Source organism: Musa acuminata, chromosome BXJ2-8, assembly GCF_036884655.1.
Source record: "Musa acuminata AAA Group cultivar baxijiao chromosome BXJ2-8, Cavendish_Baxijiao_AAA, whole genome shotgun sequence".
NCBI classification, from domain to species: Eukaryota; Viridiplantae; Streptophyta; class Magnoliopsida; order Zingiberales; family Musaceae; genus Musa; species Musa acuminata.
In genome coordinates this window covers 50,090,296-50,117,402 of record NC_088345.1, presented here as the reverse complement: position 1 = coordinate 50,117,402, position 27,107 = coordinate 50,090,296, and the positions used below count along the sequence as shown (strand labels likewise).

Below are 27,107 nucleotides of genomic sequence, written 5' to 3'. Positions count from 1 at the left end.
TGGAAGTAGAGATGTCTTGTTTGGAACACAGGTTGTGAAAATGAATATAAAGTATATTTACTAAAAGTTGTGATTTTAATCAATTTATCGAGATTGATTAAACTTTGTTAAACACATGTAAATACAAATCGGCATTAAGTTCATATACAACGATAATAACAACAAATTGTCCATTGCTGAGCTTTGTTCACGACAATATTTGAAAATTATATTTTATATTTACAAATAATGTATAATATAAGCTGATACTAATAATGTTTTTGATTTAATCCGTTTAAAGTATGGAATTAATATCATATTATTAGACTAAGAATAACTTGGGTAAATATACTTGATACATGAATTTGATATTTAACCTTACAAATCATATATTATATATTCCGAATCAAATTTCACATATGTAATTAATAAAAGCTCTCATCACAAAAATCCGACCGCACTTGTGCATGAAAGATATAGTGACCGCATACCATTTGAGTGGAACCAATAAGACTTCAATATCTTGCTATCATTGTTGTTTTCCACAGAAATACAAATCTTCATCCAATGAGCTTTGATTGAAGCTCACTCATCACAAAAAGACAAATATGCTGCACGAATTGATATATTATATCTTCTAGCAGTATCTCATGAAACTATATTTTATACCTGAATACAGATGGTTTCTGAATATTTTCCACTGAACAGTGAAGAAAAGCTTATTTGGGATCTACTGAGACAACATGCTGTGTAGTTGAGTCAGATACTGCACTAGCTTGCATCTCCAGCAAATGCTGCTGCTCCTCATCTCTGCTTTGAGACTTGGTTTCAGTTTCTGCTTTCTTGGGCTTGGTAGTAGACTGCTGGTACATGACACCTCCAAACATGCATATTAGCAGACCTATCGTACCAATCAAGGTAGAATGCTTATCCCATATGACCAAATTAATCACAACAGTTAGGAGCTTGTTCACGATGCCAAGCACAGTGAAACCTGTCGCAGAGATTGCCCTTCTGCAAGAAAATCCAAAGAAGGAGATTGCCAAGCCAAACAAGCACGACAGAGCCACAGGCAAAACCACACTGAAAGAGTACCAGTTGGATTCGTCAGATATATCATGCTTCATCTTCTTCAGTTCTCCCATTATCAGTAGCTCCAAGGGAAAGAGCATCAATGCCTCCAAATTGTTGTATAGCACCAGGCCCCATGTGTTGAGCCCTATGGTCATGACGACATGCTTGATGTACACAAAGTCGATGGACATGCTCACAAGATAAGCCACAGCCCAAGCGTAGGCAGTAACTGTGAACTGGTAGTCTGTGAGAACATAGAGAACACTGCCTCCGAAGATAGTTGCTAGAGAAATCCATGTCTTTGGGGAAGGCCATGGCTGGTTAAGGAACACAGTCTCTCCAACAGCTACAAAAATGGGGACAGCAGAACGGAACACGATAAAAGTGTCCACATTGGCATGTAGGAGGAGCTCACTATTTGTAAAAAGGGACAGGTAAAAGATGATCGCAGCTGGCAAGAACCTCCACATGGTAACGAGTTCCAGACGGTCATGATCCACAAGTTTTAACCACCCACAAAGAAGAACACCGAATGCACTAGTAAAGTATTGTAGTGCTGTTAATGCACCAGGGTATGGAAACTTCATGACTGCCCACTTGTTGATTATGGACAGTAGTGATGCAGATATGCAATAACCAGCAGCTACACCATATACTGATGCTTGCTGCCGGAGGCTTATTAGAGTGTCCTTCCAGGTCAAACCATTTGCAGTTGTTGCAGACAGATCATTCCCGCTGCTAGGAGAATCGTCTTTTGAAGTCCCAGTACCATCAGACATCTGAAGTGAGGGAATCCAATATTCACGTGAGAAGAAAAATAATGTCAAATTAAACTGTTATAATTAAAATTACAGTAAAATGGCGAAAATATAAAAGCAAATGAAAGTTATATCAAATAAAGTTAAAGCTGTGCATCTAAGAAAGGTTTGGCAGTCAACCTGAACAAGTAAAGACTATTCCTATAATATCATTAGGCATGTAAAGTAATTTATATATTTCAAGTTTAAACAGCCTTTCCTCTACCTTTTGGTCAGTGTGATCAAAGGGATTAAAAATGTCAGGCAGAGACGAACAGATATAGCTGAAACACATCCAAGGAATAGAAACCTAATTTAAAACACTAGTAGCTAAAAGAAAATCACATCCGAGCAGATGGTTGCTGATGGCAGTGCATTAGTTAATTAGATACTTTATTTCCAAGCATCACCTGAACCAATTTTGGCTTGTTTTAAGTTTCTCTTTCTTTTTTGTATTTACGTAGATATGGGCCAGCATGGGCCAGCAATATAGAATAAGACACTTACCATGAGAAGAAAAGTCAAACCTCTCTCTCTCTGAATCACAATGAGTATATGGGAATAAGCTTAACTGTGATCCCTCATGATACTTACAAAACCACTGAAAAAGAAAATATCAGATGCTTCATAATATCAATTAAGAAAGCAGGTTATCAGTTGCGTAAAATTTTGCAGCTTTTATAACTGATAACAACATGCAACAATAATAAAAAAAATCATAAGTCCCAACTATTTGGGGACGGCTACATGGATTTTTTATCACCATTGAGATATGTAAAAAATCATATATTTAGTTAAATTTAGAGTACTTAAATCTTTATTTATAGTTTTTATTAAAGTCTTTTTAGGTCTTACTTTACCTCTTCTCGTACCACTGACTATTGCATCTGGAGGTCTCTTAAGCATATGCTCATACCATCTTAAACGATCTTCTCTTATCTTATCTTCTATCAAAGCGATACCTAGTTCTTCACGAACTGATAACAATATAATCAATCATAATTGATTCATCTCATTTGACTGATGAATCTATAGTAATCATGCATGTCCATCACTACTATATACATGACACCTGAATTATTGGGCATGATAACAACAGCAGCAGTAATGTTGACAAAAGGAAAGGAGGAAGCTTCATATGCAAATATGTTGTAGCAATCTGTATATGCAAAGGCACATTCCAATTTGGTCGAAGTTGGCTATTTCACTGCAAACTTTACATAACACTTAAATAATAGAGGATGAGGCTGCACAGTTTTATGTGAGACAACCATGACACCATTTATGCAGCTGTTTATCTTCTTGTTAGAAAAATGAGTAGATACAAGTGTTGAGGCATAGATCCTTTATGTAGACCTTGACATAGTAATTTCAACATCTCAAATCATACCTTCATAAGACTTTTCCTTCTCTCTCCTAAGGTCTAGTTCCAAAGCAGTCAACCAACGTGAAGATGATGCAACTGCCAACAACAAAAAAAAAACAGTAGTTATTTCTTACCAATGTACAACACCGTGGATTAGACCTGAGACTGTCATTGTCACTATCAGCTAACCAGGATGAAAGAATTTGATTGTGAAGTAGAAAGGAAGAAGCCTTAAAACTGCAAAAGAAATTCTGAGATCAAATGTGAAGTTGCATCACGGTCCTCTTACTACACTCCCCTTTTTACACGCAAATTGCAAACACTCCAACCAAACTCTTTCAGAAATTCAAATTTGCATGACCATTAAAACATACTTCAAAGCACAAGTTTTGTTGTTCCACAAAATAGCTTTAAAATAGTAAACTAAACTTACAGCATCCCAAGATTTTCATACAGCAAAACGATTCTAGAAGTCCTCCTACAGACACGTTGGAAAGTTATCGTCAACGTACAAACCTCATTGTCAACGTACAAACCTTTTACTAAGAAAAGCAGAAAGTAAAATAAGAGCAACATTTTGGAAAGTTATCTGATGTTATTAGTTTAGAAGGGCATTATTAGCTGCATGCCTAGAAGATGTGTGAACCACATCACAACAGCCTCGGACATAGTAACTATCATCAAAACAAGAGATTGTTGATGAGCAACATGTAACTTTTGATTTTTCTTTTCTGATGCCTGAGAACTCTTGTGACCATTTCCTGTTCCATTTCACATTGATTGTATATTAACGTTGCATAGACAATCATGAAAGAACAAAAGTATAAATTTCTTGCATAATTGACAAAAGAACTTTAAAGTAAGATGCCATCAGCCGCATAAGTCATAACTACTACAGCATATCTGCTAAAAGAGGAAACTTTCACCACCAAAATCACCATCGAAAAACAAGAACAGGACGAACACAAAAAATCAAAGTAAAGAGGGGTTTGTCGGTAGAATAACTCGCATTTCGGAGATTTCCCCAAAGTGTGTCCTACCAACCGTCCTAGTGACATGGATCCAAATCCTGCAATCAAAGCGATCGATAAACCGATGAAAAGGCAAATTCAACGACAAAATTCCAAGAAATTGGCATCTGTAAAGCACAAGAATTTTCGCATCCGATCGGAGGAAACATTCGTCCCCCAAGGAGAAAGCAATCAATTGAATGGGCCCAAGAGCATTCCTAGAAAATTTACCACCTCAAACAAACCCACCAACGAAAATCTGTCAAGAACTTGTACCAGGTTAACGAGAATCACAAGAAATCCGTATTTCCCGATAACTCCGAGAAGAGAATGCACGAGATCAGTAAGCGCATGAGCAGCCGGCGGAGAAAACCACAACGAGACAAATCGAAAAGACACGGTCACGAGACGCGTAGAGACAAAGAGAGTGGGATGACAGCCGATACCTCGTCGGAGCTCTCCGGCTCCGGAGCCGGCGGCGGGGGCCCGTAGTGTGCTCGTCGAAGGCCTCCTCTCCTCCCTCTTCACTCACTCATCCTAGCTCGAGGACGGAAGAGGAGAGAGGGACGGGGATCTTTTCCTCCTCGTCTCAGGAGTCGGGAACCGAAGCCTAGCGATCCCCTCCGATCGCACGTTGGATCTGGAATCTTCAAATTTCCCCATCACGACCGTCGACCGCCGCGGGCCCCACTTCAGTCCCCGAATCAGCATCTTAGTACACCGAGAATTTTAACTGACTTGAACTTAGCTTTTAATCATTGGCTGATATGATGGCTCCCATATGTGGAGCCCACAAGGGTAAAATGGGTCGAAGTATTCGTGCGATAAAGAAAAGAGAGGGTTCGGTCGATCTCCTCCAATTATAATATTGAATCCTTTGTCCGATTGCGATCAGACTTTCCACATGCCAAACGGGTAGTTGAACATGGAATCAGATCCGAGAAACGACGCGTCAGCGGGTATCTGATGAGTTCGGATCCGCTCCGATTCGGGAGGATCCGGTTCTCCCGTCCCTCACATCTCAGCCGCTTGTCGATGTCACCCGGCCGCATCCATCGTTCATTCGGCTGTCATCACAAAACACGGACGGTCGAGATCGAGACATGGGAGTCACGAAGCGAGAAACGGATCCGCAGATCCGACATGGCTCGCCAATGATTAGTAATGCCGAAGTGGGTCGCCAGCTGGTGCTGCAGTGAAGTGTAGTGCTGTGTCTGTTTATAGTTTTTTTTATTAGCAATTTGGGACCGTGGAGCGACTCTTGTGATCCCGTATGGTTGACCCCTTCATCGATGAGATAGATGCATTATTAGAATTTATAATTTTTTTATCATCATAAAATTTTGAATTAGATTATTAACAATTTTAAAAACTGAAGTTGTTATAAAAATATTTAATTTATATTTGTTAATATAATTTTTTTTATCATATCATGTGAATGTCAACATGATTTCGTTGCAGGTCGATTCTAGGTTAACGAGTATATGTAATTGGTGATCTGGTTTCGTACAATCATCAGTTATAATATCATATTTATTTTAGTATGAGTCGAGTTTTCTCGACTCATGTATTTTGGATGTATTTGATTTTACGGATCTGTCGTAGCAGATTTACTTTGGCGTAAGTCAGGTGTTCCTGACATACGCATCTTATGTGCATTTAGCCTTGCGCCTTCCACGTAGCGAATTCATCTTGGGGGTGGGTCGGGTTTTCTTGACTCGTGTTTTGGACATATATGGTCTTGTGCCTCTATTGTTGTGGATTTTATCTTGATGTGAGTCAGATTTTTCCAACTTACGTGTCTTAGGCATATTTAATTTTGCATCGTTACCGTATAGATTTATCTTAGTGCAAGATAGATTTTCTTGACATGCATTTTAGATACGTTTAGCTTTGTGCCTTTGTTATAATGGATTTATTTTAACATGTTTAAATAACCAATGAACATGGCATAATTTGTTGCTTTAATGTTCTTGTCGAAACGAAAGATGGCAAACGTAGTGCATGAGTCTCTCATTGATGTGCGGTCTAAGCAGTATTGATTTACATAGTTGGATCACTTAAGAGGATAATCTTACTATTATTCAATATTTGTCTCCGTGCAGAAAAATTACGAGCCTCATCATATACAATGCATAAAGAAAAGTCCTGAAAGATTTGAAGCATAAAAATGATTGAAGAAAAGTGGATTGAGCACCTCAGACATGCCCAAAATTCAATTTTTGAGATGAAATAAAAAGGGAAAGCTGGGGAAAAAATTGTGTAATACAAGGTAGTAAGCTCTGTTTATAGGATTGCATGTACCATAGACTAGTTGAGATTGAATTAAAATCTAAATTAAAAATTAGAATTAGTATACTTAAATTGAACTGAATCGATTGTTTAAATAAATTAAATTACTGAATCAATGATATCAATAACTCAGCGCAAATTGCAATCCGGTCCGATCCCGGTAATTCATATTAATTCCTTAGACTCTGTTCTCAAACCGATGATTCTTATTGGTGAACATATGTGTCCTTACTGATGAGTCAGCACGGCCTGATCCACGGGTCGATGTCGGGAGTCTTCTGTCGACTGAGTTGGATGTTGAGGTTGACCGGGCTCTCGCGACGGGTCTTGATCAACGTCTCTCGGTTTGAGTGTCGGTTGATGGGTCGCCATGGGGACGTCGGTCAGCGACTTCCGAGGTTGGGACACTCGTGGGTCGTGAGTGGTCGCTTTTCTGCAAAAATGACCTTTGTTGGGTGATTCCCGTCTTTGGCCCCTCCAACGAGCAAGTCAGTTGTGGGTTGACATTGTTTATACCTCCTCTGGGTTGGATGTTGGCCATAGGTCTTTATACTACTGTACGAGGGTCGGTCATACGTGGGTTGACGTGGTAGACGTGCCGAACAGTGCCTTGATACGGATTCTGACTTGGCGTGTCTTGGGGACGGCGTCGTCCCGGGATTCCTGGGATGAGACGTGTCGAGCAACGCCTTGGTACGGATTTTGACTCGACATGTGACATCGACTGTGATGTGTTTTGGGCCCAAAATATGCCTTATCAATTCTAATTCCCTTTTTTTGGAATTAGAATCGAACCGCACAAGACTGGTTTTGGATTTGGTTTTGGTTTTTGAACTTTTAATTTTTAGTTAAAAATAATTTAAAATAATAAAAAATATATATTTATTTTTAAGTTTTGATGATGATGCAGAGAATGTATGTAATTTGTCTAATGAAATAAAAAAATAATACATAATTGATAAAATTATAAAATTATCATCCACTATAAATGTTAGAATGTCTCGATTGTTCTCTTGATAGATATATCGAACGAGTATTCATTATCTTTGTAGAAAGTCTTTTGTTTTCATTTTAATATCTTGATCTAATTATCAATAAATAAAAGAATATCTTGATCTAATAAGAATATTAGAGATATTTTAGATAAGTAAATAAAAGTAATTATCGGCATAGTTCAAAGGTGTGGGAGAGCGGAGACGACGAGGAAAGATGTGATCTTTGAACGTGGTGAGCGGGTCTTCCTTGACGTCGACGCCGACGCCGAGCACTCCCCTGCTTAAGGACGAGCTCGACATCGTGATGCCGACGATCCGCAACCTGGACTTCCTGGAGATGCGACGCCCCTTCTTCCAGCCCTACCACCTCATCGTCGTCCAGGACGGCGACCCCAGCAAGACGATCGGGGTCCCCGACGGCTTCGACTACGAGCTCTACAACCGCACCCTCGGCCCCAAGGCCGCCTGCATCTCCTTCAACGACGACGACTACTTGGTGAGCGTCTTCCCTTTCTTCCATTCTCAGTATTCGTCTGTTGGTTTCTCGGGGAGAGTGATGGCTCTTCTGGACTCGATTTTTACTCGTATTTTGATGTGATGCTGTTGACTCACTGTTCCTTTTCATGGATCTGCTTCATTTCTGTTCTTCTTTTTCAAAATTCGTGCTTTATTTTAGAAAACTATTTTCCTATCTGCTTAACAAAGTGATTGATATGAGATAGCTTAAAATTATCTGCAGTTTGTTGTTCTGGCAGAATCTCAAAACTCCTAAGCAAATCTTAGTCATGCGTGCAGGGCACTCATTTCTTAAGCATTAATGTTGTCCATGAATAACTTTACGCAATTTCTCTTTTGTATTTCCTGCTCTGCCACATTCATTTCCTCTGGTAGATTTCAACCTTTTTTTCCTTTCTATTTTCTGATCAATGTTCTTTCCCTCAACTATAATTTTCTTTTCTGCTATCAACAAAGCATGAAGCCACCATTTTTGTTTAAGCAAGTCTGATGTCCTCCTCGCACTAACATTCCGGTGTCCCTTCCTCGAAGCGCTCATTTCTGCAGTGCGGCACGTCGACCCTTTTCCACACATGCATGCATGGTTTGGGAAGTCGACAGTAACTCTTACGAAAAAGTGAGCCACTCCGACGCCCATGCTGTGATCTCCTTCATATGGTTAATTAAGATGGATAAATATTGAGAGCACAGGGAAATAGATTAAGCAAGAATCAATTTCCGATATAGCCTCCAGACTGCACCAGCCGTTGAAGACGACATCCAATGGCATGTTGTGTAAAGAGCATAATCCAATTCCTCCGTGTTCATAGTTGTAAACCTAACAATGGTGTCGTTCACTCGTGATGTATGTTCCCTTTTAGAATTCATGGTGCAACGTCGAGTACCACGGCGATGAAGGGTTCGGAGAGGGCGGCTAGAGCGTGGGTGCCTTCCTCGAGCAAATGCTGCTTTCGGAGTGCCGTGATGGCTCACTTGATCCCTTTCAAGCTCCCAGAGATCCAAGTAAACACGAATCAAAATTCAGCAAGCAAACAACTTCCACACATGTCTCCAAATCGAAGTCTCAAGAGCAAATCAAGGGGGGGTTGGAGGCATCGAATCGATCAAAATCTCTTCTTTTTTGAGTTCTTCGCCTTAATCGGCGATAAATGCGGAAGAGGAAGAGGAAGAGGACCAGAAAAAAAGGGGAAAGTCGAAAGCAACGATTTATCGGCTGATGTCGGTGCGGTCGTGTTAGATCGAACTGACTCACCGAACAAAAACCAAACCCTTCGTGAGTCGAAAATTTTAATTTATATTTAAAATAATATTTATGAATAAAAGAAAATAATATAAGGGAGTATTTATCGGTGCATGCATATTATTTATCTGACACGTTATCTACTTTATTCCAAAATAATATCATGCATTTATATCCAAAATTAATTTACCGGGTCAGTAAATGAATGACATGTAACATGATAATTAAGTAGGAATACTTAGATGATACCACATCATCATCATGGTCGAATACAGTCATTCATATTGGTTATAACTGTATCTTTAACTGTAACTTTGACTTTGAGGGGGAGGGGGGAGATCAAGGACGGAAGACCAACTCGAACTTGCTGTAACATCATACCTGCGTCGCTTAGTACTCCATTGCCACAAGTTCAAGATGACGAAAACTGGTTTGCTGTAAATAAATAGTTGGACTTCTTCCGATTTCTTATAGAACATATCATTGGGAAGAAAATATTACGAGGGGAGAAAGTAAAAGTTGATAGAAACTTGCGAGTAATTGGGTTCGCTGGAGTGGAGATAAGTTGTTTGGGCTCGGTTAGAGCCATTATGCAACCCATTTCACCGGAGGAATTATGAGAGGTCAACGAGTCGAAGCGATGGGTCGGGTCCCCGGCCAACCGCTGCTACTGTTGCTGTTCGCTGGTGGTGGCATCCCTGTGCCTGTTCACAGACTCGAGGTAGCATGGTGCAAGAAATAAAATGTCCGCAATGGGGTGCATTCTAGTACAGCCTGGTGTCCCTTCCTCAGAGAGCATGGAATCTAAACTTCCACTTGCTCTCATCTCTTCCTCCTCTGCTAATATTACAATGCTAGTAAATAGAGGAGGAAGAAGAAGAAGAAGAAGAAGAGGCAGTAGACATTGCCCGACTGTCATTTTTATTTCGATTTATCGATAGGTTGATGATTATGTGGTGCAATCGTTTTTGCCCTTCTCCTTTATCCTCTGTGATGCTGCAGAAAGTAAATGCAAAGGGCATGAGGCCACATGGTTCAGATGTAGCTTTAGTGGAACAAACAACAACCAGTGCGTGCCCCTCCCTCGCATCAATCAATCAAACGAGGGGGACCAGTCGGGAGCTCGATCGAGCTATGTACATCGTGAAATAGGACGAACCCAGTGGACGAGGCTGACCGAGCACCACACCGGACCCGCCGCCTTTTATCAGGCAGCAGGCGGGGACCGGTGGGGTGGACATCGCCCACACGCGCACTGCAGGGGAGTGGGCCCGGCCTGTTCAGGCTCGGACGGCCCAGCCCATGTGCTTTACTGTCTCCCTGCCCTACCCCTGTTCCCGAACCACACCCGCATAAAGATCCTAACCACCCTCGCTGGGCATACCAACCCAACTACGTATAATCGAAGCAGCTCATACCATGCATTTATGCTGTCATGATTCCACAACGGGGAGAGAGAGAGAGAGAGGAGGGGATAAACTTGATGTCCTTGATTGGCTTGCTCGCTGTCAGTTGGTACCCCCAGTGTACTTGGTGTCAGCGAGAAGAGGAATTGAAAGTGATCGCAACTTTTTCGACATGTCTTCGTCCCATCACGAGCGAGGAAGGACAAGGACCTGACGCTGCTTGCAACGGGAAAGCCATCCACGGGTGCTGCCGCAGCGCATCTCTCCCCGTCCTCCATGAACACCGAGAAGCGAAGCACGCAGGTATGGATATTCTCTTCACGTGTACCCGTATCTGTACATGCCCTCCCTCGCCGGGTCTCTTGTGGTCTGAGACATCAGCTTTCTCTTGTGTGTTTGACCAGCTATCGCACCCATCATGTCGGTGTGGCGCCCATGGCCACTGAGGTGTCACTGTGCGTGTTCTATTTGCCGCTCACGTTTCACCTCCATATTGGTCGACGGAGCGGGGTTAGTATGGCCATGATTGGTGGGTCGGAGCATTGCCGCTGCTTGCCGGACGCATGCAGGCGGTGCGGCGCCGGTGACAGTGGCCGCTGTCGCATGCGGCTTGGGCTTTGGGTTATCCGAGTGAAGAAGACTCGTATGGAACCAATCAGGCTCACCTTGATCTCGTATGTAAACAAATGAGCATGCAAAGAAATCATGCAGATTAAAGAATGCGTGAGGAGTTCTTGCTGTTCTAGCATTAGCCAACAGGACTGTTCGATCCTGCTGTGCCTCCACCTTGTATGTGGTCCTATACATCAAAAAGCACATATATTTTAGCTTTTTCTCTTGTGCCTCCGATGAGACATTCCGATGGAGTTTAGTGTAATAAAAAGGACACGAGATCAAACTCCTCAAGGATGATGAAAGATGAGTGAACTTTAAACGTGAATCTTTGTGTGATCTCCCGCAGTAAATTTTGGAAGGAAATATTTCCGTAAATTCTTGCTTAATGTGTTGGCTCTCTTTCCTACATTTCACCGATCTGCTGCTTAAGAGTTACTAAATGTGGTGTTACTTGGGCGGATCAGATGGCATCGACAGGCATGCGTACGTTCTTTTGGGGTCACACAGCTGCTTTCTCCTTTGCTCCAATGGAGTGGATACCATGTGCCACCTCACCTTTGATGCCCAACACGCCCATCTCAATGCCCACCAAAAGCGTCCTCCTTTACCATCTGTCATCCGGTGCTTTTCACTTAAACATATGGACGATGCATGTAAAGATACACTGTAGGAGGCGCTAAAAGCTTCACTGTTGAGTGCTAATCACCTTCGGGATTCACGATTCACTCCCTCCTCTTCCCCCCACCCCCACCCACCCACCCACCCACAAATGGTATCCGCCTCCTCACAGGTGCTGGTGCTATATATATGCACGTGCATCCGAGGCCGGGGAGGAACGCCATTGCGTTTCTGCGACTCCCGAGGCGACGGTGAAATGGTGGTGGGCGTCGGAGCTGTTCTGGGGATCCTCCTCGGCCTCGTGTTTGTTTGCGGTGGCTTACTGAGGTGGAATGAGCTGCGGTACAGGAAGAAGGGGCTGCCTCCGGGGACGATGGGGTGGCCGGTCATCGGCGAGACCTCTGAGTTCCTCAAACAAGGCCCGACCTTCTTGAAGAACCAGAGAGCCCGGTGAGTTAATCTTGGTCATCTCCGTTGGATCTTCTCGGTGATTTCCTCATGCATTAGTTTCCTGATCGAGCCATTCTATGAAGTTTTTGAATCATTGATGCATGCGGTAGGAGGAACAAACACTTGGACTTGTTCGGTAGCAGAATCTCCTGATAATAATTGTGCTGCCGTCAATATGCTTATCTGCTGCTGAACGATTTGCTCTTCGTGGTACATAAACTGTGTTGTTCTGAAAGACTTCACCTCTGACATCATCTCCATCTTCAAGGCTGCAATGGTGTCCCTACAACTTCTCTCCCTAGCCTATAGCAGTTGCCTTAGGCCTTAAATCTCTTCTCCTGTTGTGGGAAAACTGAGGTTGTTGTCAAGCCCTCTGTTTTTGCTCATTTTGTCTGTTGGCCATCGCAGGTTTGGGAATCTGTTCAGGACACACATACTGGGGTGCCCTACAGTGATATGCATGGATGCAGAGGTGAATAGGTACATCATCGTGAATGAGGGGAAGGGCCTGGTTCCTGGTTATCCTCAGTCAATGGTGGATATGATGGGGAAATGGAATATTGCTGCGGTACATGGTCCCCAACACAAGGCCATGAGAAGTGCTATGCTTGGTCTTATTAGTCCCACTGCCATCCGGGACCAACTCCTCCCCAAGATTGATGAGTTCATGAGATCCTTCATCCGCAGCTGGAGTGACCAAGTCATAGACATCCAAGAGGAATCCAAGGAGGTTGGTAGATTCATAAACTCCATACTCTCGATAACGTTAATGCTCATTATAATGGAATAGTTCGCTTGTCGCATGCGACTCCTGCAATCCGTATGCTTTAATGCTTGATAGAGAGTATTTGAGAAATGAGATCGCCATCACATCTCACCTCTGAACTTGTTCTTCGATCATCCAGCTGTGGCTGCACTCGGCCTTGAAGCTGATTGCCAGCGTCGAAACCGGTCCGCTGGCCAGGGATCTCAAGTCGGAGATCAACAAACTTGTTCTGGGAACACTAGCCTTGCCTTTGAACTTTCCTGGCACGAATTATCGCCGTGGGATGCAGGTGAGGCTTGGTTTTTGTCTGCTTCCGCGTGTTCTTTCATTCGTTCTTGACGAATGGTTTCTGCAGGCAAGGAGAAGCGTCGTGAGCATGCTGGAAAAACTCATGGAGGAGAGACGAGCCTCTCCAAGCTCCCAGCTTGACATGCTTGATTCCCTGCTGCGACCTGACGATCCCGCGAAACCGAAGCTGAGTGATGAGCAGATCATTGATCTGATCCTCACCCTCATCTACTCCGGGTTCGAAACTGTCTCCACCACCACGATGATGAGCGTCAAGTATCTCCATGATGACCCAAAAGTTCTCGAGGAATTGAGGGTAACATGATCAGAGCTGGTTCAAGCGTCGTAACTCTTCCTTTGATCGTCTCTTCTCACATATTTCCTTGGCTTGTAGAATGAACATTTTGCAATCAGGAAAAAGAAGTCTGCAAATGATCCACTGGACTGGAATGACTACAAATCCATGACTTTGACTCGCGCGGTACCCCATTCGATCTTCCCTTGGTTTCCATCTAATCAGCAAGCAAGCAAGCAAAACCAGCCTCACATGTGCGCTTGTTGTCGATGCTGCAGGTCATCTTTGAGACTCTGAGGCTGTCCACGGTTGTCAATGGGGTGCTGAGGAAGACAACCCAAGACATGGAAATAGGAGGTCTGCTTGCCGATCTCTTCCGTTAGTTACTGCTGCAAAGCTATAACATTTCTTCTTCCTTCGTCAGGATTTGTTGTTCCAAAGGGGTGGAGAATCTATGTCTTCGTCAGAGAGCACAACTATGATCCCTTCCTTTATCCAGAACCATTCAAATTCAACCCTTGGAGATGGATGGTAAGAAACCATGATGAGGTTCTTTCTGTGTCCATTCATCGAGAGATCATCTCATCAACTGTGCCATTCCTTCACCTAAACACAGGATCAAAGCTTGGAGTCGAACCAGTGCTTCATGCAGTTTGGAGGTGGTGGCAGGCTATGCCCAGGCAAAGAATTAGGAATAGTAGAGATAGCAATATTTCTCCACCACTTCGTCACCAAGTACAGGTATTGCCCGCATCGTCTTCGTCTTCAAGCTTCTCCATGAATGCATGCGCATCTTGGAAGGAAGCATTACAAAACATACCATGCAATCACTCCCAACATGATTCAGCCTCATGCAAGGTTTTCAGAAACAGATCAACATCATTGTGTGTGGTTTTCCTGATGCAGATGGGAAGAAGTTGGAAGGCAGAAGTTATTGAAGTTTCCGAGAGTTGAAGCACCCAATGGGCTTCACATACGCGTATCCAATCTGCTGAATTGACATCATGTGCACAAGTACAATAGGCTCACTAATAAATGCAACATCATAACCTCTTATCTTCTGCTGCAGATGATGAATGGGAATAAAACTATGAATTCTAAAAAGGACCGACTCTTTTCTCTTCATCAAGTAGAATATCAAGAAATAACAGCAGCTAAACACATCTGATTCTTTTGAGAGAGTTCAAGAGAGATTGTGCAGAATCCCTTTTGGGTAAATCTTTCAGCACCAACTCTATTCTCACATGAAAAATGTGAGATAATGTGCTTTTTACAGCATCAAGTGAAACTTCACCAAAATGCACTGAATGCTGTGGGAATTTAACATCAGAATAATGATGAGAGTAAGAAAAACATATCTTCAAAGTATCAAAATGCTCAACAAAATGGATTTGTGTTACACAAAAGACTGTTTTGTTGCTTTGATGTTCTTATTGAAACCAAAGATAAAGGTGTGTAGTGGTGGATGATTCTCTCGTTAATGTGAGGTCTAAAGAGGGTTAATTTACAAGCCTCATCAAACACAATCGATAAAGAAAAGTCCTGAATGATTTGAAGAATAAAAATGATTGAAGAAAAGTGAATTGGAACACCTGCCCAAAATTCAACTTTTAAGATGAAATAAAAAGGGAAAGTTGGGGAAAAAATGTGTTTATAGGATTGCATGTGCCATAGACTAGTTGAGATTGAAATAAAATCCAAATTAAAAATTAGAATTAGTATACTTAAATTGAACCAAATCGATTGTTTAAATAAATTAAATTAATGGATCGATGATATGAAGAACTCAGCCCAAATTGTACTCCGACCCAATCCAGATAATTCATATTAATTCCTGATTTGGTATAGTCGGATGACCTCCGTTCTCGAACTGATGATTCTAGTTTCTAATTTTGGGAATTGAAATCAAACCGCACAAGGCTAGTTTCAGTTCTAGTTTTGGTTTCTATTTCGGTTCAAAGAGGTGATTCTTCTTTTTTTTTTTTTTACTTCTAATTTTTAGTTAAAAATAATTTAAAATAATAAAAAAATCATAATTTTATTTTTAAGTTTTGATGATAATGCCATTTTGAAAAGAAGATGTATTTCAATATATGCAATTTGTCTAACGAAATAAAAAAAATATAAAATTGATAAAATTATAAAATTATCATCCATATAAGTGTGGACTGTCTCGATTGTTTCGTTAGTAGATATATCGAATATGTATTCATTATGAAGATATCTTTTTTTTGTTTCATTATCTTAATCTAATTATCATTACATGCTGAAATTTTAATAGATTCGGAGTAGGAATATAGCCACCCGGTTGATTTTTTTAAAAAAAAATATAATACTATCCATTCGAAACCAAATCTAAGGGTCTGATTAGTTCGATTTCAATTTTGACTCAATTCGATTATTGTATGATTTTGATTTTAATCGAACTGAGTTAGATCTATAATTCAATTTGCTTTATTTCTATATTATTTGATCCCAACTCGTTAAGGCATGTGTATATGAATTGGAAGGTAGGAGTTGACTAAGTTTGCCACAAGATCGAGACTGCTGCTCCGATTGGTCTTGGTGGCAGCGCCCAAGCAATGAAGAAGTTGACTTGACACCCGATCCAGTGGTGGTGGCTTTGGGTCAACGCATCAAAATGTGGAGTTGCTGAACTCTCTCTTTTTCGTTTTGGTGGATCGCAACCGCACGCCGTGACTCGGTGTTCTTCTTCCGTTGACTTATTTTAGATCACGAAGTAGTCAAAGAACCACACTAATCATGAAGTGCCCCAACAAACGTCATATTGATCAATGGTTTCTATTGATCGGTTACATCAGCATCAAATTAAGATAAATAAAATTGAAATATGAGGAAAGGATCGCTTCAGATATTTTTTTTATTATAAAAAAAATCATTAACGTCTTTTCTTAAATGAAAACATTAAGCTCATAATGTATTAACTATACGAAGATTAAAGTCTAGAGAGATTTTTCGACGTAATCCCTCTCACTCTCAAGCTAGTAATATAAGGTAAATGAGTGTGAATACGAGCGGTAAAAATTGATCCCTTACATTTATATTAAAAATATAATTTTATATTTGATTGTAAATAGATAAAATATTTTATGAAGAGAGTCCTTGACCGACTCTCCGTGGGCAATAAGAGAGGAGACGACCTCTAATTATCTGCTCATTTATTCATATGGGCAGATCGTTAGGAGGTAACTTTTATCCTTTTCTTTTAATCTGAACATCAAGATCATGTATTAGATTATGATTGGTCGATCACATATATTCCTATCGAATCAAGTTATATTAACATAGAAATATTGACCTTTAATAATGAGAGGTAAGATAGTCTCACAACAAACATCAAAATATTCTGCTCATACATGGAAAATAATAAGATAGATAGAACATTCCACTCATATTCTCCTATGTTAACTCAGCTATAAAAAAATATTAATCTTATTATTGACTAAAATTACTTCTCGATTATTGACTTATGTATGAGAGACAAAGGTATGTCGACAACTTCACATTGTTAAACCTTCGTTAATTACATCGAATATGATCGAATTGAGTTGGATTGATCTCGAAATCACCGATTCATTACTATTTGTTGATTATTAAAATAGAGACCTTGTGATTACGATGATAAGAATATTAGAGATATTTTAGATAAATAATTATTGGCATACTTCAAAGGTGAGGGAGAGCGGAGACGGCGAGGCCGCAAAGCCATCTCTCTCTTCTCCTCGTCGGCCTCCTCTCTCTCTCTCTCGCTCCCACCAAAGGAAAGATCTGATCTTCGAACATGGTGAGCGGGTCTTCCTTGACGTCGACGTCGACGCCGAGCATTTCCCTGCTCAAGGACGAGCTCGACATCGTGATCCCGACGATCCGCAACCTGGACTTCCTGGAGATGTGGCGCCCCTTCTTCCAGCCATACCACCTCATCATCGTCCAGGACGGCGACCCCAGCAAGACGATCAGGGTCCCCGACGGCTTCGACTACAAGCTCTACAACCGCAACGACATCAACCGCATCCTCGGCCCCAAGGCCGCCTGCATCTCCTTCAAGGACTCCGCCTGCCGCTGCTTCGGTTACTTGATCTCCAAAAAGAAGTACATCTTCACCATCGACGACGACTGCTTCGTTAGTGTCTTCCCTTTCTCCCATTTTCATTATTTGTCTGTTCTTTTCATGCGGAGAGAGAGTCATGGCTCCTCTGGGAAATTGGGACAAGACTCGATTTTTCACTTGTATTTTGTTGTGATGCCGTTGACTTATTGGTCTGTTTCGTGGATCTGTTTCATTTCTGTTCTTCTTTTTCAAAATTCGTGCTTTTATCTGCAATTTGTTGTGTTGGCAGAATCTCCAAACTCCTAAGCGAATCTTAGTAATGTAGGGCACTCATTTTTTAAGCATTAATGTTGTCCATGAGTAACTTTACGCAATTTTTCTGCTGTATTTCCTGATCAGTCCAGTAGTTTAACTTCTATCAACTTTCTTGTTGGGTCTGCCACATTCATTTGCTCTGGTAGATTTCAACCTTTTTTTCTTTCTATTTTCTGATCAATGTTCTTTCCTTCAATTAATTTTCCTATCAACAAAGCATTAAGCCACCATTTTTGTAATATATTTTTAAGCAAGTCTGTTGTCCTTACACTAACATTCAAGAGTTTCAATGGGAACTACTGTATGCTGGGTCTAGCAATTGCTGTGTGGTTCAGATGCAAATGCGGTGAATTAGTAGAAGTCACTGTTGGATTGTTCTCATGCTGATTTCTTGTAGTCATTGGTTTTCTCTTCTCTTACAATTAACATCTTGATGCAGTCTTGTAGTTCTTTTTTGTGTTCAATAAATTAACTAGAATGTCAATGCATAAAAGTGCAAAAATTAACTGTAATACCCTTGACCTTTATATCTTGATTGACGATTGTTCTATGAGGCATTTCCATCAAACAAAATTGACATTATTTGTCTCTATTACCAGTCAACGTTGTGCACTTCCATCTTTCCCTATGATTCTTATTGTCTTTACTACTACACCATTCAATTATTTACTAGTAAAGATTATTATCATCTGTTAAGTTTCTTTCTTAGTTATTCCTCTTGTTTATGTTATTACATCATTTAATTATTTGTTAGAAGAGTTTTTTTAATTATTTATTAGTTAAAAGAGGTGAAATAATTAATGTTAGCAGTAGGAGGAGAGTTAAAGGAAAACATATAAAGAATTCAATAGAAACTATAAATATAGACCAAAGTACTCAAACTTAACTAAGGATATGACTTTTTACCAATATCAATGGTGGCAAAAGATCCATGTAGCCGATCCTAAATAGTTGGGACTTATAATTTTGTTGTTGTTGTAGAGATTTTACATTTAAACTGACTTTTGTGGCACCTCCTATATTCTGAAATAGGTTGCGAAAGATCCATCCGGCAAGGAGATTAATGCACTTGAGCAACACATAAAGAATCTCCTTTCCCCATCAACCCCATTCTTCTTTAATACTCTATATGACCCTTACCGTGAAGGTGCAGATTTTGTTCGCGGCTATCCTTTCAGCCTTCGTGAAGGAGTACAAACTGCTGTTTCTCATGGTCTCTGGCTTAACATTCCTGACTATGATGCCCCGACACAACTTGTTAAACCTCTTGAGAGAAATAAAAGGTGATAAATATAAAGATAGACGTTCAAGTTTCTGTTGCTGGTTATTTGTACATTTAATAACATCTGTGTATCAGGTATGTTGATGCGGTTCTCACGGTGCCAATGGGAACATTATTTCCCATGTGCGGGATGAATCTGGCATTCAATCGTGAGCTTATTGGCCCTGCAATGTATTTTGGACTCATGGGTGATGGTCAGCCTATTGGACGTTATGATGATATGTGGGCAGGATGGTGTATGAAGGTTGGCTGATTTGCCTTTTACTGTTGTGTTCTCAGTTCTAAATATCTTTCTATTTTATGATAACGTTGTTTCACTGTCTTGTTCAATTTGATTAAAACTTTGTGGGAACTTGTATTTGATCTGTTCTTGGTATTCCTTCAGTATTGCCATCTAAGTTTGGTGTTTTTCAGGTGATCTGTGACCACCTAGGCTTGGGCGTGAAGACAGGCTTGCCCTACATTTGGCACAGCAAGGCGAGCAATCCTTTTGTGAACCTTAAAAAGGAATACAAGGGGATCTACTGGCAAGAAGAGCTGATCCCCTTCTTCCAAACTGCTGTCCTTCCCAAGGAGTGCACCACAGTACAGACGTGTTATCTTGAGCTCTCTAAGCTGGTCAAGGCAAAGCTTGGAAAGATGGATGACTACTTCAATAAGCTCGCCGATGCCATGGTCACATGGATTGAGGCTTGGGATGAGCTCAACCCATCTGAGAATCCTGGCAGTACAGCCGCTGTTAAACCCAATGGCGCTGCTAAGGGTAAATAGAATAGATTGCGTCCAAAGTTTATCACCTAATCCACCACAATTCTTCAGTTAGGATCATTGGACTTCAGCATATCCATACGCAATTATTTTCATTTTCATTCTCTTTTTAACTCTTCTCAAGTACCCTTTATGGTGGCGTGGTATTTTGCCCCTCCCATTTAGTGAACTCAGTGTTTTCTTATACTTGGACTACAATATGACAATAAAGCACTTTATCCCCCAGTTGCTGGTTATAGGTTGGCATGATGGTGATGCTCAATGATTCCATGTGGTGGAGTTGGATGGTTTCTTTCCTTAGAAATATATCATGTTGTGACTCAAATCAAGACTTTGGAGTCCTCCTTATAAGCTCTTTTGTGCTGTCAAGCAGCTGACTTACCTGTCTTTTTGGCTTCAGTGGATCTCTTCTATAATGGTAATCTGAACTTAGAGACTGTTTGTTTGCAGCCATTACTTCTTAGTAGGCATTCCTGCTGTTTCACTCTGTTACAAGCTTAGAAGAGATGTGTTCATGTTGAAGCTCTGAGAAGAGGAAACAATTTGATATCCATCTTATTCACATGTCACATCAAAATATTCTTAATTTTTAATGAAGTTTGTTATTGGCAATCTCTTTACTATGAGAAATCTTTTTAAAAATAATAAAATATAATTTGATATTAAAGGATATTTAAATCATTTTATGAGGACGAAAGAAAATAAAATTTTGCTTATAATTCTTTCATCCATCTCTACATGGAAAGTTTCATCACTAGCAAATTTCTTCCAAGCCGCATCAGATTCCAGCTACGCCTTCAGTTCAAGAAGAAAGATGATCTAACACGAGATCCAAACACCAGAAAAGCTGAGACCTTTTCTAGGGTTTCGGAACAGAGAGGAACACTTCGGTCAAATGCCGAGATCGATTCGTTGAATCGAGCAACCGGAAAAGTGTTCCAACACGAGATCGTCGCCGAAACCAGAAACCCTAAGCTGGTCATGGCCGGGTATACGCGCTGGAGGTGGCGGATCCTCTCCAAATCCAGTATTAAATAGAAACCATGTTCTCATATCGTAACCGTAAGCCGGGTGGAACCCACGCGTCATTTAAAAATAAGAAACGTCCGATTACCAAGCGCAGCAATTGTAGGGGATCCCCACGCCTTGTCCACAAGCTTATATGACCTTATCCACCTCCGTCTGATGAAGCCCGCCTCTGTTGCTGCTCTTCTACCGAGCAGCTTCATCACCCTTCGCTGCTACCATCAATCTGAGTATGGAGAATCTCACAGCGAGCGAGATTGCAGGATTCGGGGTGGGGGCGCTTCTGTTGTGCGCCACCATAGCTGCCCCAAGAGTTGATGCCTTCATCTCAGCCTCTCAGAGGAGGTCAGTCCCCATATCTTCAGGCAAACACACTTCCTACCTTTCCTTGAAATGTCCCCTTGAACAGGTCAAATTAGATTCACAAGTAATCTTTCTCTTAGCAATGTTTCAGTAGATATAATGGTTGCTGCACTGACAGCTAATCGTAAGGCTGCAATGCTTAGCAATTTAGCTGTTCATAGCTTTTTTGTTTGTTATTTAGCGTTATTAGCTTGATGATCGTTGACAATTGGTGCTATTATTTTGATTGTTTATCGTGTTAGACAAGGGAAGAGAGAAGACTCGTTAGTTTGCGTGACTAATATCCAGTCCTTTACATGTTTAAAGCACTTATATCAGCAATGACTTAAGATCGATAATAAATGAGAAACATAATAAAAGTGACGATAATACTACAAATGATTATGGCTGTCATTATAGTAGGAGTTATTTGTCTTCTGATGATTGAAGTCATTTGAATTTATCGGTATTGCTGCTTATACATAGTTGAGCTGGAATAAGATCTGTGACATGGAGAAGAAAATTGACATGTATATTTCATGTGAAATTTGATGTTTAATTGTTTCACGATGTCTTTAGAGGATACACAACCTTTGGAAATTGATGGTCTAGATTGTTGTTTTTAAGTTCTCACAATTGGATTGTTTGGGTTGAACAAGCAGTTCCGTGCTTTGCCTTCCAAGAGTAACCAAAATGAGGAAATTGTTTTGCTCTGCTCTCCTCTGAAAATGATAGAAAACAATATAAATTTTATCGCAACTGGAAAGCTAGAATGATTGCAATCACATAGAAATTTTGGTTTCCAAAACTGTAATTAAGAAACTATGATTTAAAGAAAATACATAGGATCCTACTTCCTGACATCAACTTTTTCCGTTTCTTGATGGAACTCATATGGAACCTACAAGAGTTGTACTAGTTCTTTGTTGGTAAACTTTCCATTCTTTCTTTTAGAGGACTGGCTTCAGTGAGAAAGTACAAGATCTGAAGCAGATTAATTCATACCTTTTTCAGTTCCTATTCATTATTTGGAAGGAATTTATGCTAAAATTCAGTCGTAATTAATTGTGCTCATGATGTAAGTAGAAGCACTATTATGTCATACTGCTACAATCATGTGAGATATTTTACCCAATGCAAATTGGTTTCTGTTTGAAACCTCTGCTGTGTCTAACATGTAAGGAAAAACTTCGCTTAGTCCTTACATGAGTTGGATATAGATTCTTGAAGCTAATATAGATGTCCATGATGGAAAAAAATTGTCGAGTTATAAAATTTTGTTTTTCTTTTTATTTGCAATCATTCCATTCAGTTATTACAGGTCTTTGGATATGTGTAAGAGATGTGGCAATCTAAGGATGATAGCATGCTCGCAGTGCAAAGGAATAGGCTCAGTTAGGAAAGGAGGAGCTTTTGGCTTCAGAGTGCTGGAAGAGATTTATGAATCTCTGGAAGACAGAAATACACCAAAACAATTGGTACCATGCATCAAATGTCAATCGAAGGGGCGCTTGCCATGTCCTAACTGTTCCAAGCTTCCGTGAGTTTTGGCACTATAAGTTGAACACTGATATTGTATTCATCTTTTTGTTCCTTTCAACTTATGCTCTCCCATGTGCTTTTAAAAAATTGGTTTAATCTTTTTCCGGAGCTGCTTATCATGTATAATATTTTCTTGTCATTGACACGATATTTTTGATGTCTATCCTGAAAAAAAGGGGGAAAAAACACAATCTACTTGGTTAAACAACAATAATTGTTTTAGCCTTTCATTTCGAACTATACTCATGTTGTGATGCACATATGCTGATGTAGTTATCTTGTTCAAAGGGGTGCTAGCATGTCATGATTTTGTGCTTTTCAGATAAATGTGCTTGCTTATTGGCCTACAAGGAATATGTTCCTCTCTCTCCGGGATAGCTCTGATTTTGTGCGAATTATGCTTGTTCATCACATCAATGAAACCAACAATTGGGTTGGCATAGCGGTCATATCCTGGTCTGGCGGTGCATCTACGTGGTACTTCCACAACAAGGATGCACTCTTCAGAATATGGCTATCGTATCCGAAGAATATTAGTAACTTATTTTGCTCAACTCCAGGCCTTTTCAGAGTAGTTCCAATGCACTTAGTTCACTTTAATACTTTTAAGGTTTTGTCCACTCATGTCCTCATATATGTGCTGGTACTATAATTTTCATGTGACAGATAATAAAACTCATGAGGTAGCTTCTACTCCACATGATTTTTTTTTCCTTTCTCATTTGCAACTGTATCAGAACTATTGGTACATATGTTGAATACATATGCAAAATCTATTCAGTTGATTTCTTTTATCGCTTATCTCTCATCAGCTAATAAGAATTGATTTCCTTTGAAACTTATCGTTGTTGACTCAGAGTCTGAATTATAGCTCGAACATCCAGAAAATTTTGTCATATCCTGATGTCTCCCAGATTTAAGCCTTTCAGGTAGGTATCTTCTGTGAAGAACGTCTCCTTGTATGCAAATCCCATAATGCTCAAGCATAGAAATTTTCGGTTGATTAGAAACTGATTTGAATATAATGCTGTTATCAATAACTGTACATTACAGGTCGTTTTGAGGCTGTATGTATCTATGGATTATATCTGATATTTCCAGAGTTAAGCAATTCACGAAGCTTCACAATATCCTCACCGTGTGAGTGCACACACCCTAATGCTCAGAAATCGCCGGATTTGGTAATGTCGATGTCTCAATTTATCGAAGAAAATAAATACTAGTTGTGATGATTTGATGATCTCTTCCTGTGCCAGCCAGTGTCAGATCTTCAGTGCTTTGCGCAATGTTTACTGCCTAGGATGTGGAATTGTTAGGCAGCATCCACAATGTGAATTGATGGTTTAACTTGCATACTGAAGCAGTAGCTGACATGAGACTGTCTTAGGATTTCGTGGCTGGTATTTAGTTTTACTTACTTGCAAATCATGTGCTATAAACTTCAGAGGATTTATTACAGTTGGTCTCTAAACCAAGAAATTGAGGGGTATGGTGTTCACTCACAATCCTGCATGCTATTGAAGTCATTTTATTTTGCAGAAACATGCATTTGTTCAGCTGTCTCTCTGCAACTTAATGGCTTGTAGATGATAAAAAGTGTTTGTACTTGGTCCATCTGATTGCACAAAAGAAGACATGAGTCCCAGTCCCAAGTCTTTATTCCCTAGAAAAATATTAGTGGTCTTTCACTGATGTCTCATCCCAAGCTTTTTCATATCATGTTTGCTGGTCAGTGAAATTTGTGCGTTATTATCATGTACTGAGTATTAATCACCATGAATTACGATAGACCATACTCACGTTAACTCGATGAGAATTTGCCTTCGCGTCCGGCACCCAGTGAACAGTTGTTTGTGGACTTGTAATTATTCATTTTACCTTCTAAAGTCATTGTTTTCCTTATTCTCTTTTTTTCTCTTATGCATGCAAGGTGTTCACTGAATTGCTCGTAAAGCTTTCCTTTCCGCGAGACGTCGAGATTTATCCGTCACTCATTTTCGAATTAATCAACTTTCTCTTTTACAGATCCTTCGAGACTTGAGTGAGATTGCAAATTGATAGATCCTTTACGGATGCATATCGCAAAGGCACGTCATGACTTAGGCAATCATTGTTAAGTCCGAGTAGTTTGTGCGAGGGTATTTCATGACTTACGTAACTCAACCTAAGTTCGCGTTTTTGCCGCAAGAGTACCTCACGACTTAGGTAATTCTAGTTAAGTCCGTGACAATGAAAAATATTCACCTAATCAATCAACATGGATTCCTATATGGGATTCTCTCTCTTCTCCTTACTATACGTTTCCACCTCGAGGTTGAACGAACTCACTCAAAAAGCTCGCGACGTCAATCTTTTCTTCTTGAGTCTCAACGATATTTAAATTTCTGCAAAGTGTTTGGACCATACACAACTTGGATTGACAATGAGACTAAAAAGTGTTTCAGTGTGCTCAACAAAGTTGGAGAGGAGCCTCAGTTTGAACTGGCATTTGGTACCTCATCTCACTTGCCCTGCCATCATTTTGCTGCACCCGATGCAGGCTGACAGCCCGAGGAGGAGCATCGAGTTACTTTCGCCACACTTGGATGCCACAGGAAAGCCACCACAACAGTCCTGATGTGGGAGCAAGCGAGTACAGAGCTCAGTGGTAGAGAACATGAGCATGATGGGTCAAAAGATAGGGAACAAACTCGAAAAGATGAACTCGGAAGTGATGTGGAGTGACCAAATCTGCCGATCTAATTCAAGTATGATAATGTTGCTATGAATTGATATAGGAATTTCTTTGTTTATTTATTTATCAAAGTACTTTTCATTTATTAAACCAACGATATGGTGTCAATTAACGACTAAAGAATTGAGTTGTGTGAGCAATTATAAGTTCCAAAGACATTTTTTGTAGATCAAACTAATCACATATTAAAAATCCTAAAAATATTATATATTTTTTCGCTCAAATTCAAAAAAAATTTCTGCTCAAAATGTACAGTGTTTTTTTTTTAAAAAAATAATATTACACAGTATTTTTAATTTAAAACATATTTTTTAAAAATACTACATAATATTTTTACGAATAAAAATTAACTCATAAAACACTGTAAAGAGTTGGCAAAATTATATAGTATTTTGAGAATTAAAAAAAAGAAATATTGAGGGTGAAAATGAAAGGAAAGAAATATATAAGCAGAAGAGAGTGATGGCGGATGTGACATCCGTGTCAGCAACTCATAATTCCACGTCTACTGTACAATTATGAGGCGTGACTGCTCGAGGTGACAACGACAGTGTCACGTGCGACCACGACTTTAGTCACTCCTTTTCTCCCGACCTAGGGAACGACGACTGAGAATCAATCTTGACCGATCTAACGTGATTCAAATTGATCTCTTTTTTTTGTATTTAGTATTGTTATATCTGAAATAATACAAGTTCTCGATGTTTAGAATTTAGAATTAGAATGTGCCTTAAGAAACTTTCCTTTATTATATTCATTCCCTAACCATCATAAATTACATATTCTTGCATATTCAATTAGCGCATTGTCATAGAGATGACTAATAATAATAATAACATATATATATATATAGTTTTACTGAAAAAAGAAAAGCACAGGAATGTTCGGGCAGCTACTATTGTCGCGACTCGTGGTACCGCTAACGCCAGGAAGACTGACACGGGCTAACGCGTCTCATGGGGTGTGAATTGAGTCGTGGGTGAAGTCGGAAAAGAGCAGTACCCGAAGCGTCGGCCTCAGCCCGCAGGGGGGGGGACAGCCAACACGCGCAAGGACGAGTTGAACAGCGACTCTGGTGACGGGATCGGTCGAAGGCGTCGCATACGGCAACGGGACGACTGTAGACCACGGAACAGTGATGGAGGCCCGCCTCGAGCCCTTCTCCCTTTGGTCCGTGCACGGCGGGTCCCGCCACCGTCCTCCCCACCTTTGGCCTTCCCTAACGTGCTCCTGCCTCCCATCTCCCGCTCTCTTCCTCTTCTTCCTCGGAACAACCAAAACGATGGGAAAACAGTGACTCTGAGAGAGAGAGAGAGAGA

The 27,107-nt window shown here is 40.4% G+C and overlaps 3 protein-coding genes and 2 long non-coding RNA genes across 10 annotated transcripts; 4 read left to right on the top strand and 1 right to left on the bottom strand.

The window, feature by feature from the left end:
* Nucleotides 1-478: 478 nt before the first annotated feature.
* Nucleotides 479-4,836, bottom strand: LOC135620037 (GDP-mannose transporter GONST3-like). Of its 5 annotated transcripts, none has more exons than XM_065122627.1 (4): nucleotides 4,673-4,836; nucleotides 4,222-4,285; nucleotides 3,241-3,312; nucleotides 479-1,832 (listed from the first exon to the last, which is right to left on the bottom strand). In XM_065122627.1, the coding sequence occupies exons 3-4, from the start codon at nucleotides 3,244-3,246 to the stop codon at nucleotides 699-701; spliced, it is 1,140 nt and encodes a 379-aa protein (XP_064978699.1). In that variant the 5' UTR covers nucleotides 3,247-3,312; nucleotides 4,222-4,285; nucleotides 4,673-4,836; the 3' UTR covers nucleotides 479-698. The 5 variants fall into 5 exon arrangements, with proteins under 5 accessions (XP_064978699.1, XP_064978701.1, XP_064978700.1 ...); XM_065122629.1 differs by having other exon boundaries at nucleotides 4,226-4,285; XM_065122628.1 differs by lacking the exon at nucleotides 4,222-4,285 and adding an exon at nucleotides 3,650-3,694.
* A 7,305-nt stretch (nucleotides 4,837-12,141) lies between these two features.
* Nucleotides 12,142-14,855, top strand: LOC135620035 (cytochrome P450 85A-like). Its single transcript, XM_065122624.1, has 9 exons — nucleotides 12,142-12,358; nucleotides 12,767-13,088; nucleotides 13,264-13,413; nucleotides 13,480-13,728; nucleotides 13,807-13,893; nucleotides 13,986-14,064; nucleotides 14,132-14,238; nucleotides 14,324-14,448; nucleotides 14,614-14,855. Exons 1-9 carry the CDS (start codon nucleotides 12,165-12,167, stop codon nucleotides 14,705-14,707), a joined length of 1,407 nt encoding a protein of 468 aa, XP_064978696.1. The 5' UTR covers nucleotides 12,142-12,164; the 3' UTR covers nucleotides 14,708-14,855.
* A 2,537-nt stretch (nucleotides 14,856-17,392) lies between these two features.
* On the top strand, nucleotides 17,393-20,380 carry LOC135620036 (UDP-arabinopyranose mutase 1-like). The gene is made up of 4 exons (XM_065122625.1): nucleotides 17,393-17,851; nucleotides 19,127-19,377; nucleotides 19,452-19,620; nucleotides 19,791-20,380. The coding sequence occupies exons 1-4, from the start codon at nucleotides 17,510-17,512 to the stop codon at nucleotides 20,145-20,147; spliced, it is 1,119 nt and encodes a 372-aa protein (XP_064978697.1). The 5' UTR covers nucleotides 17,393-17,509; the 3' UTR covers nucleotides 20,148-20,380.
* Nucleotides 20,381-21,396: 1,016 nt separating this feature from the next.
* LOC135620034 (uncharacterized) lies at nucleotides 21,397-22,894 on the top strand. Its single transcript, XR_010489603.1, has 2 exons — nucleotides 21,397-21,535; nucleotides 22,834-22,894. It is a non-coding gene; the product is annotated as an uncharacterized LOC135620034 (long non-coding RNA).
* A 158-nt stretch (nucleotides 22,895-23,052) lies between these two features.
* LOC135620033 (uncharacterized) lies at nucleotides 23,053-24,880 on the top strand. Of its 2 annotated transcripts, none has more exons than XR_010489602.1 (2): nucleotides 23,053-24,235; nucleotides 24,315-24,880. It is a non-coding gene; the product is annotated as an uncharacterized LOC135620033 (long non-coding RNA). The 2 variants fall into 2 exon arrangements; XR_010489601.1 differs by having other exon boundaries at nucleotides 24,311-24,880.
* Nucleotides 24,881-27,107: the final 2,227 nt, after the last annotated feature.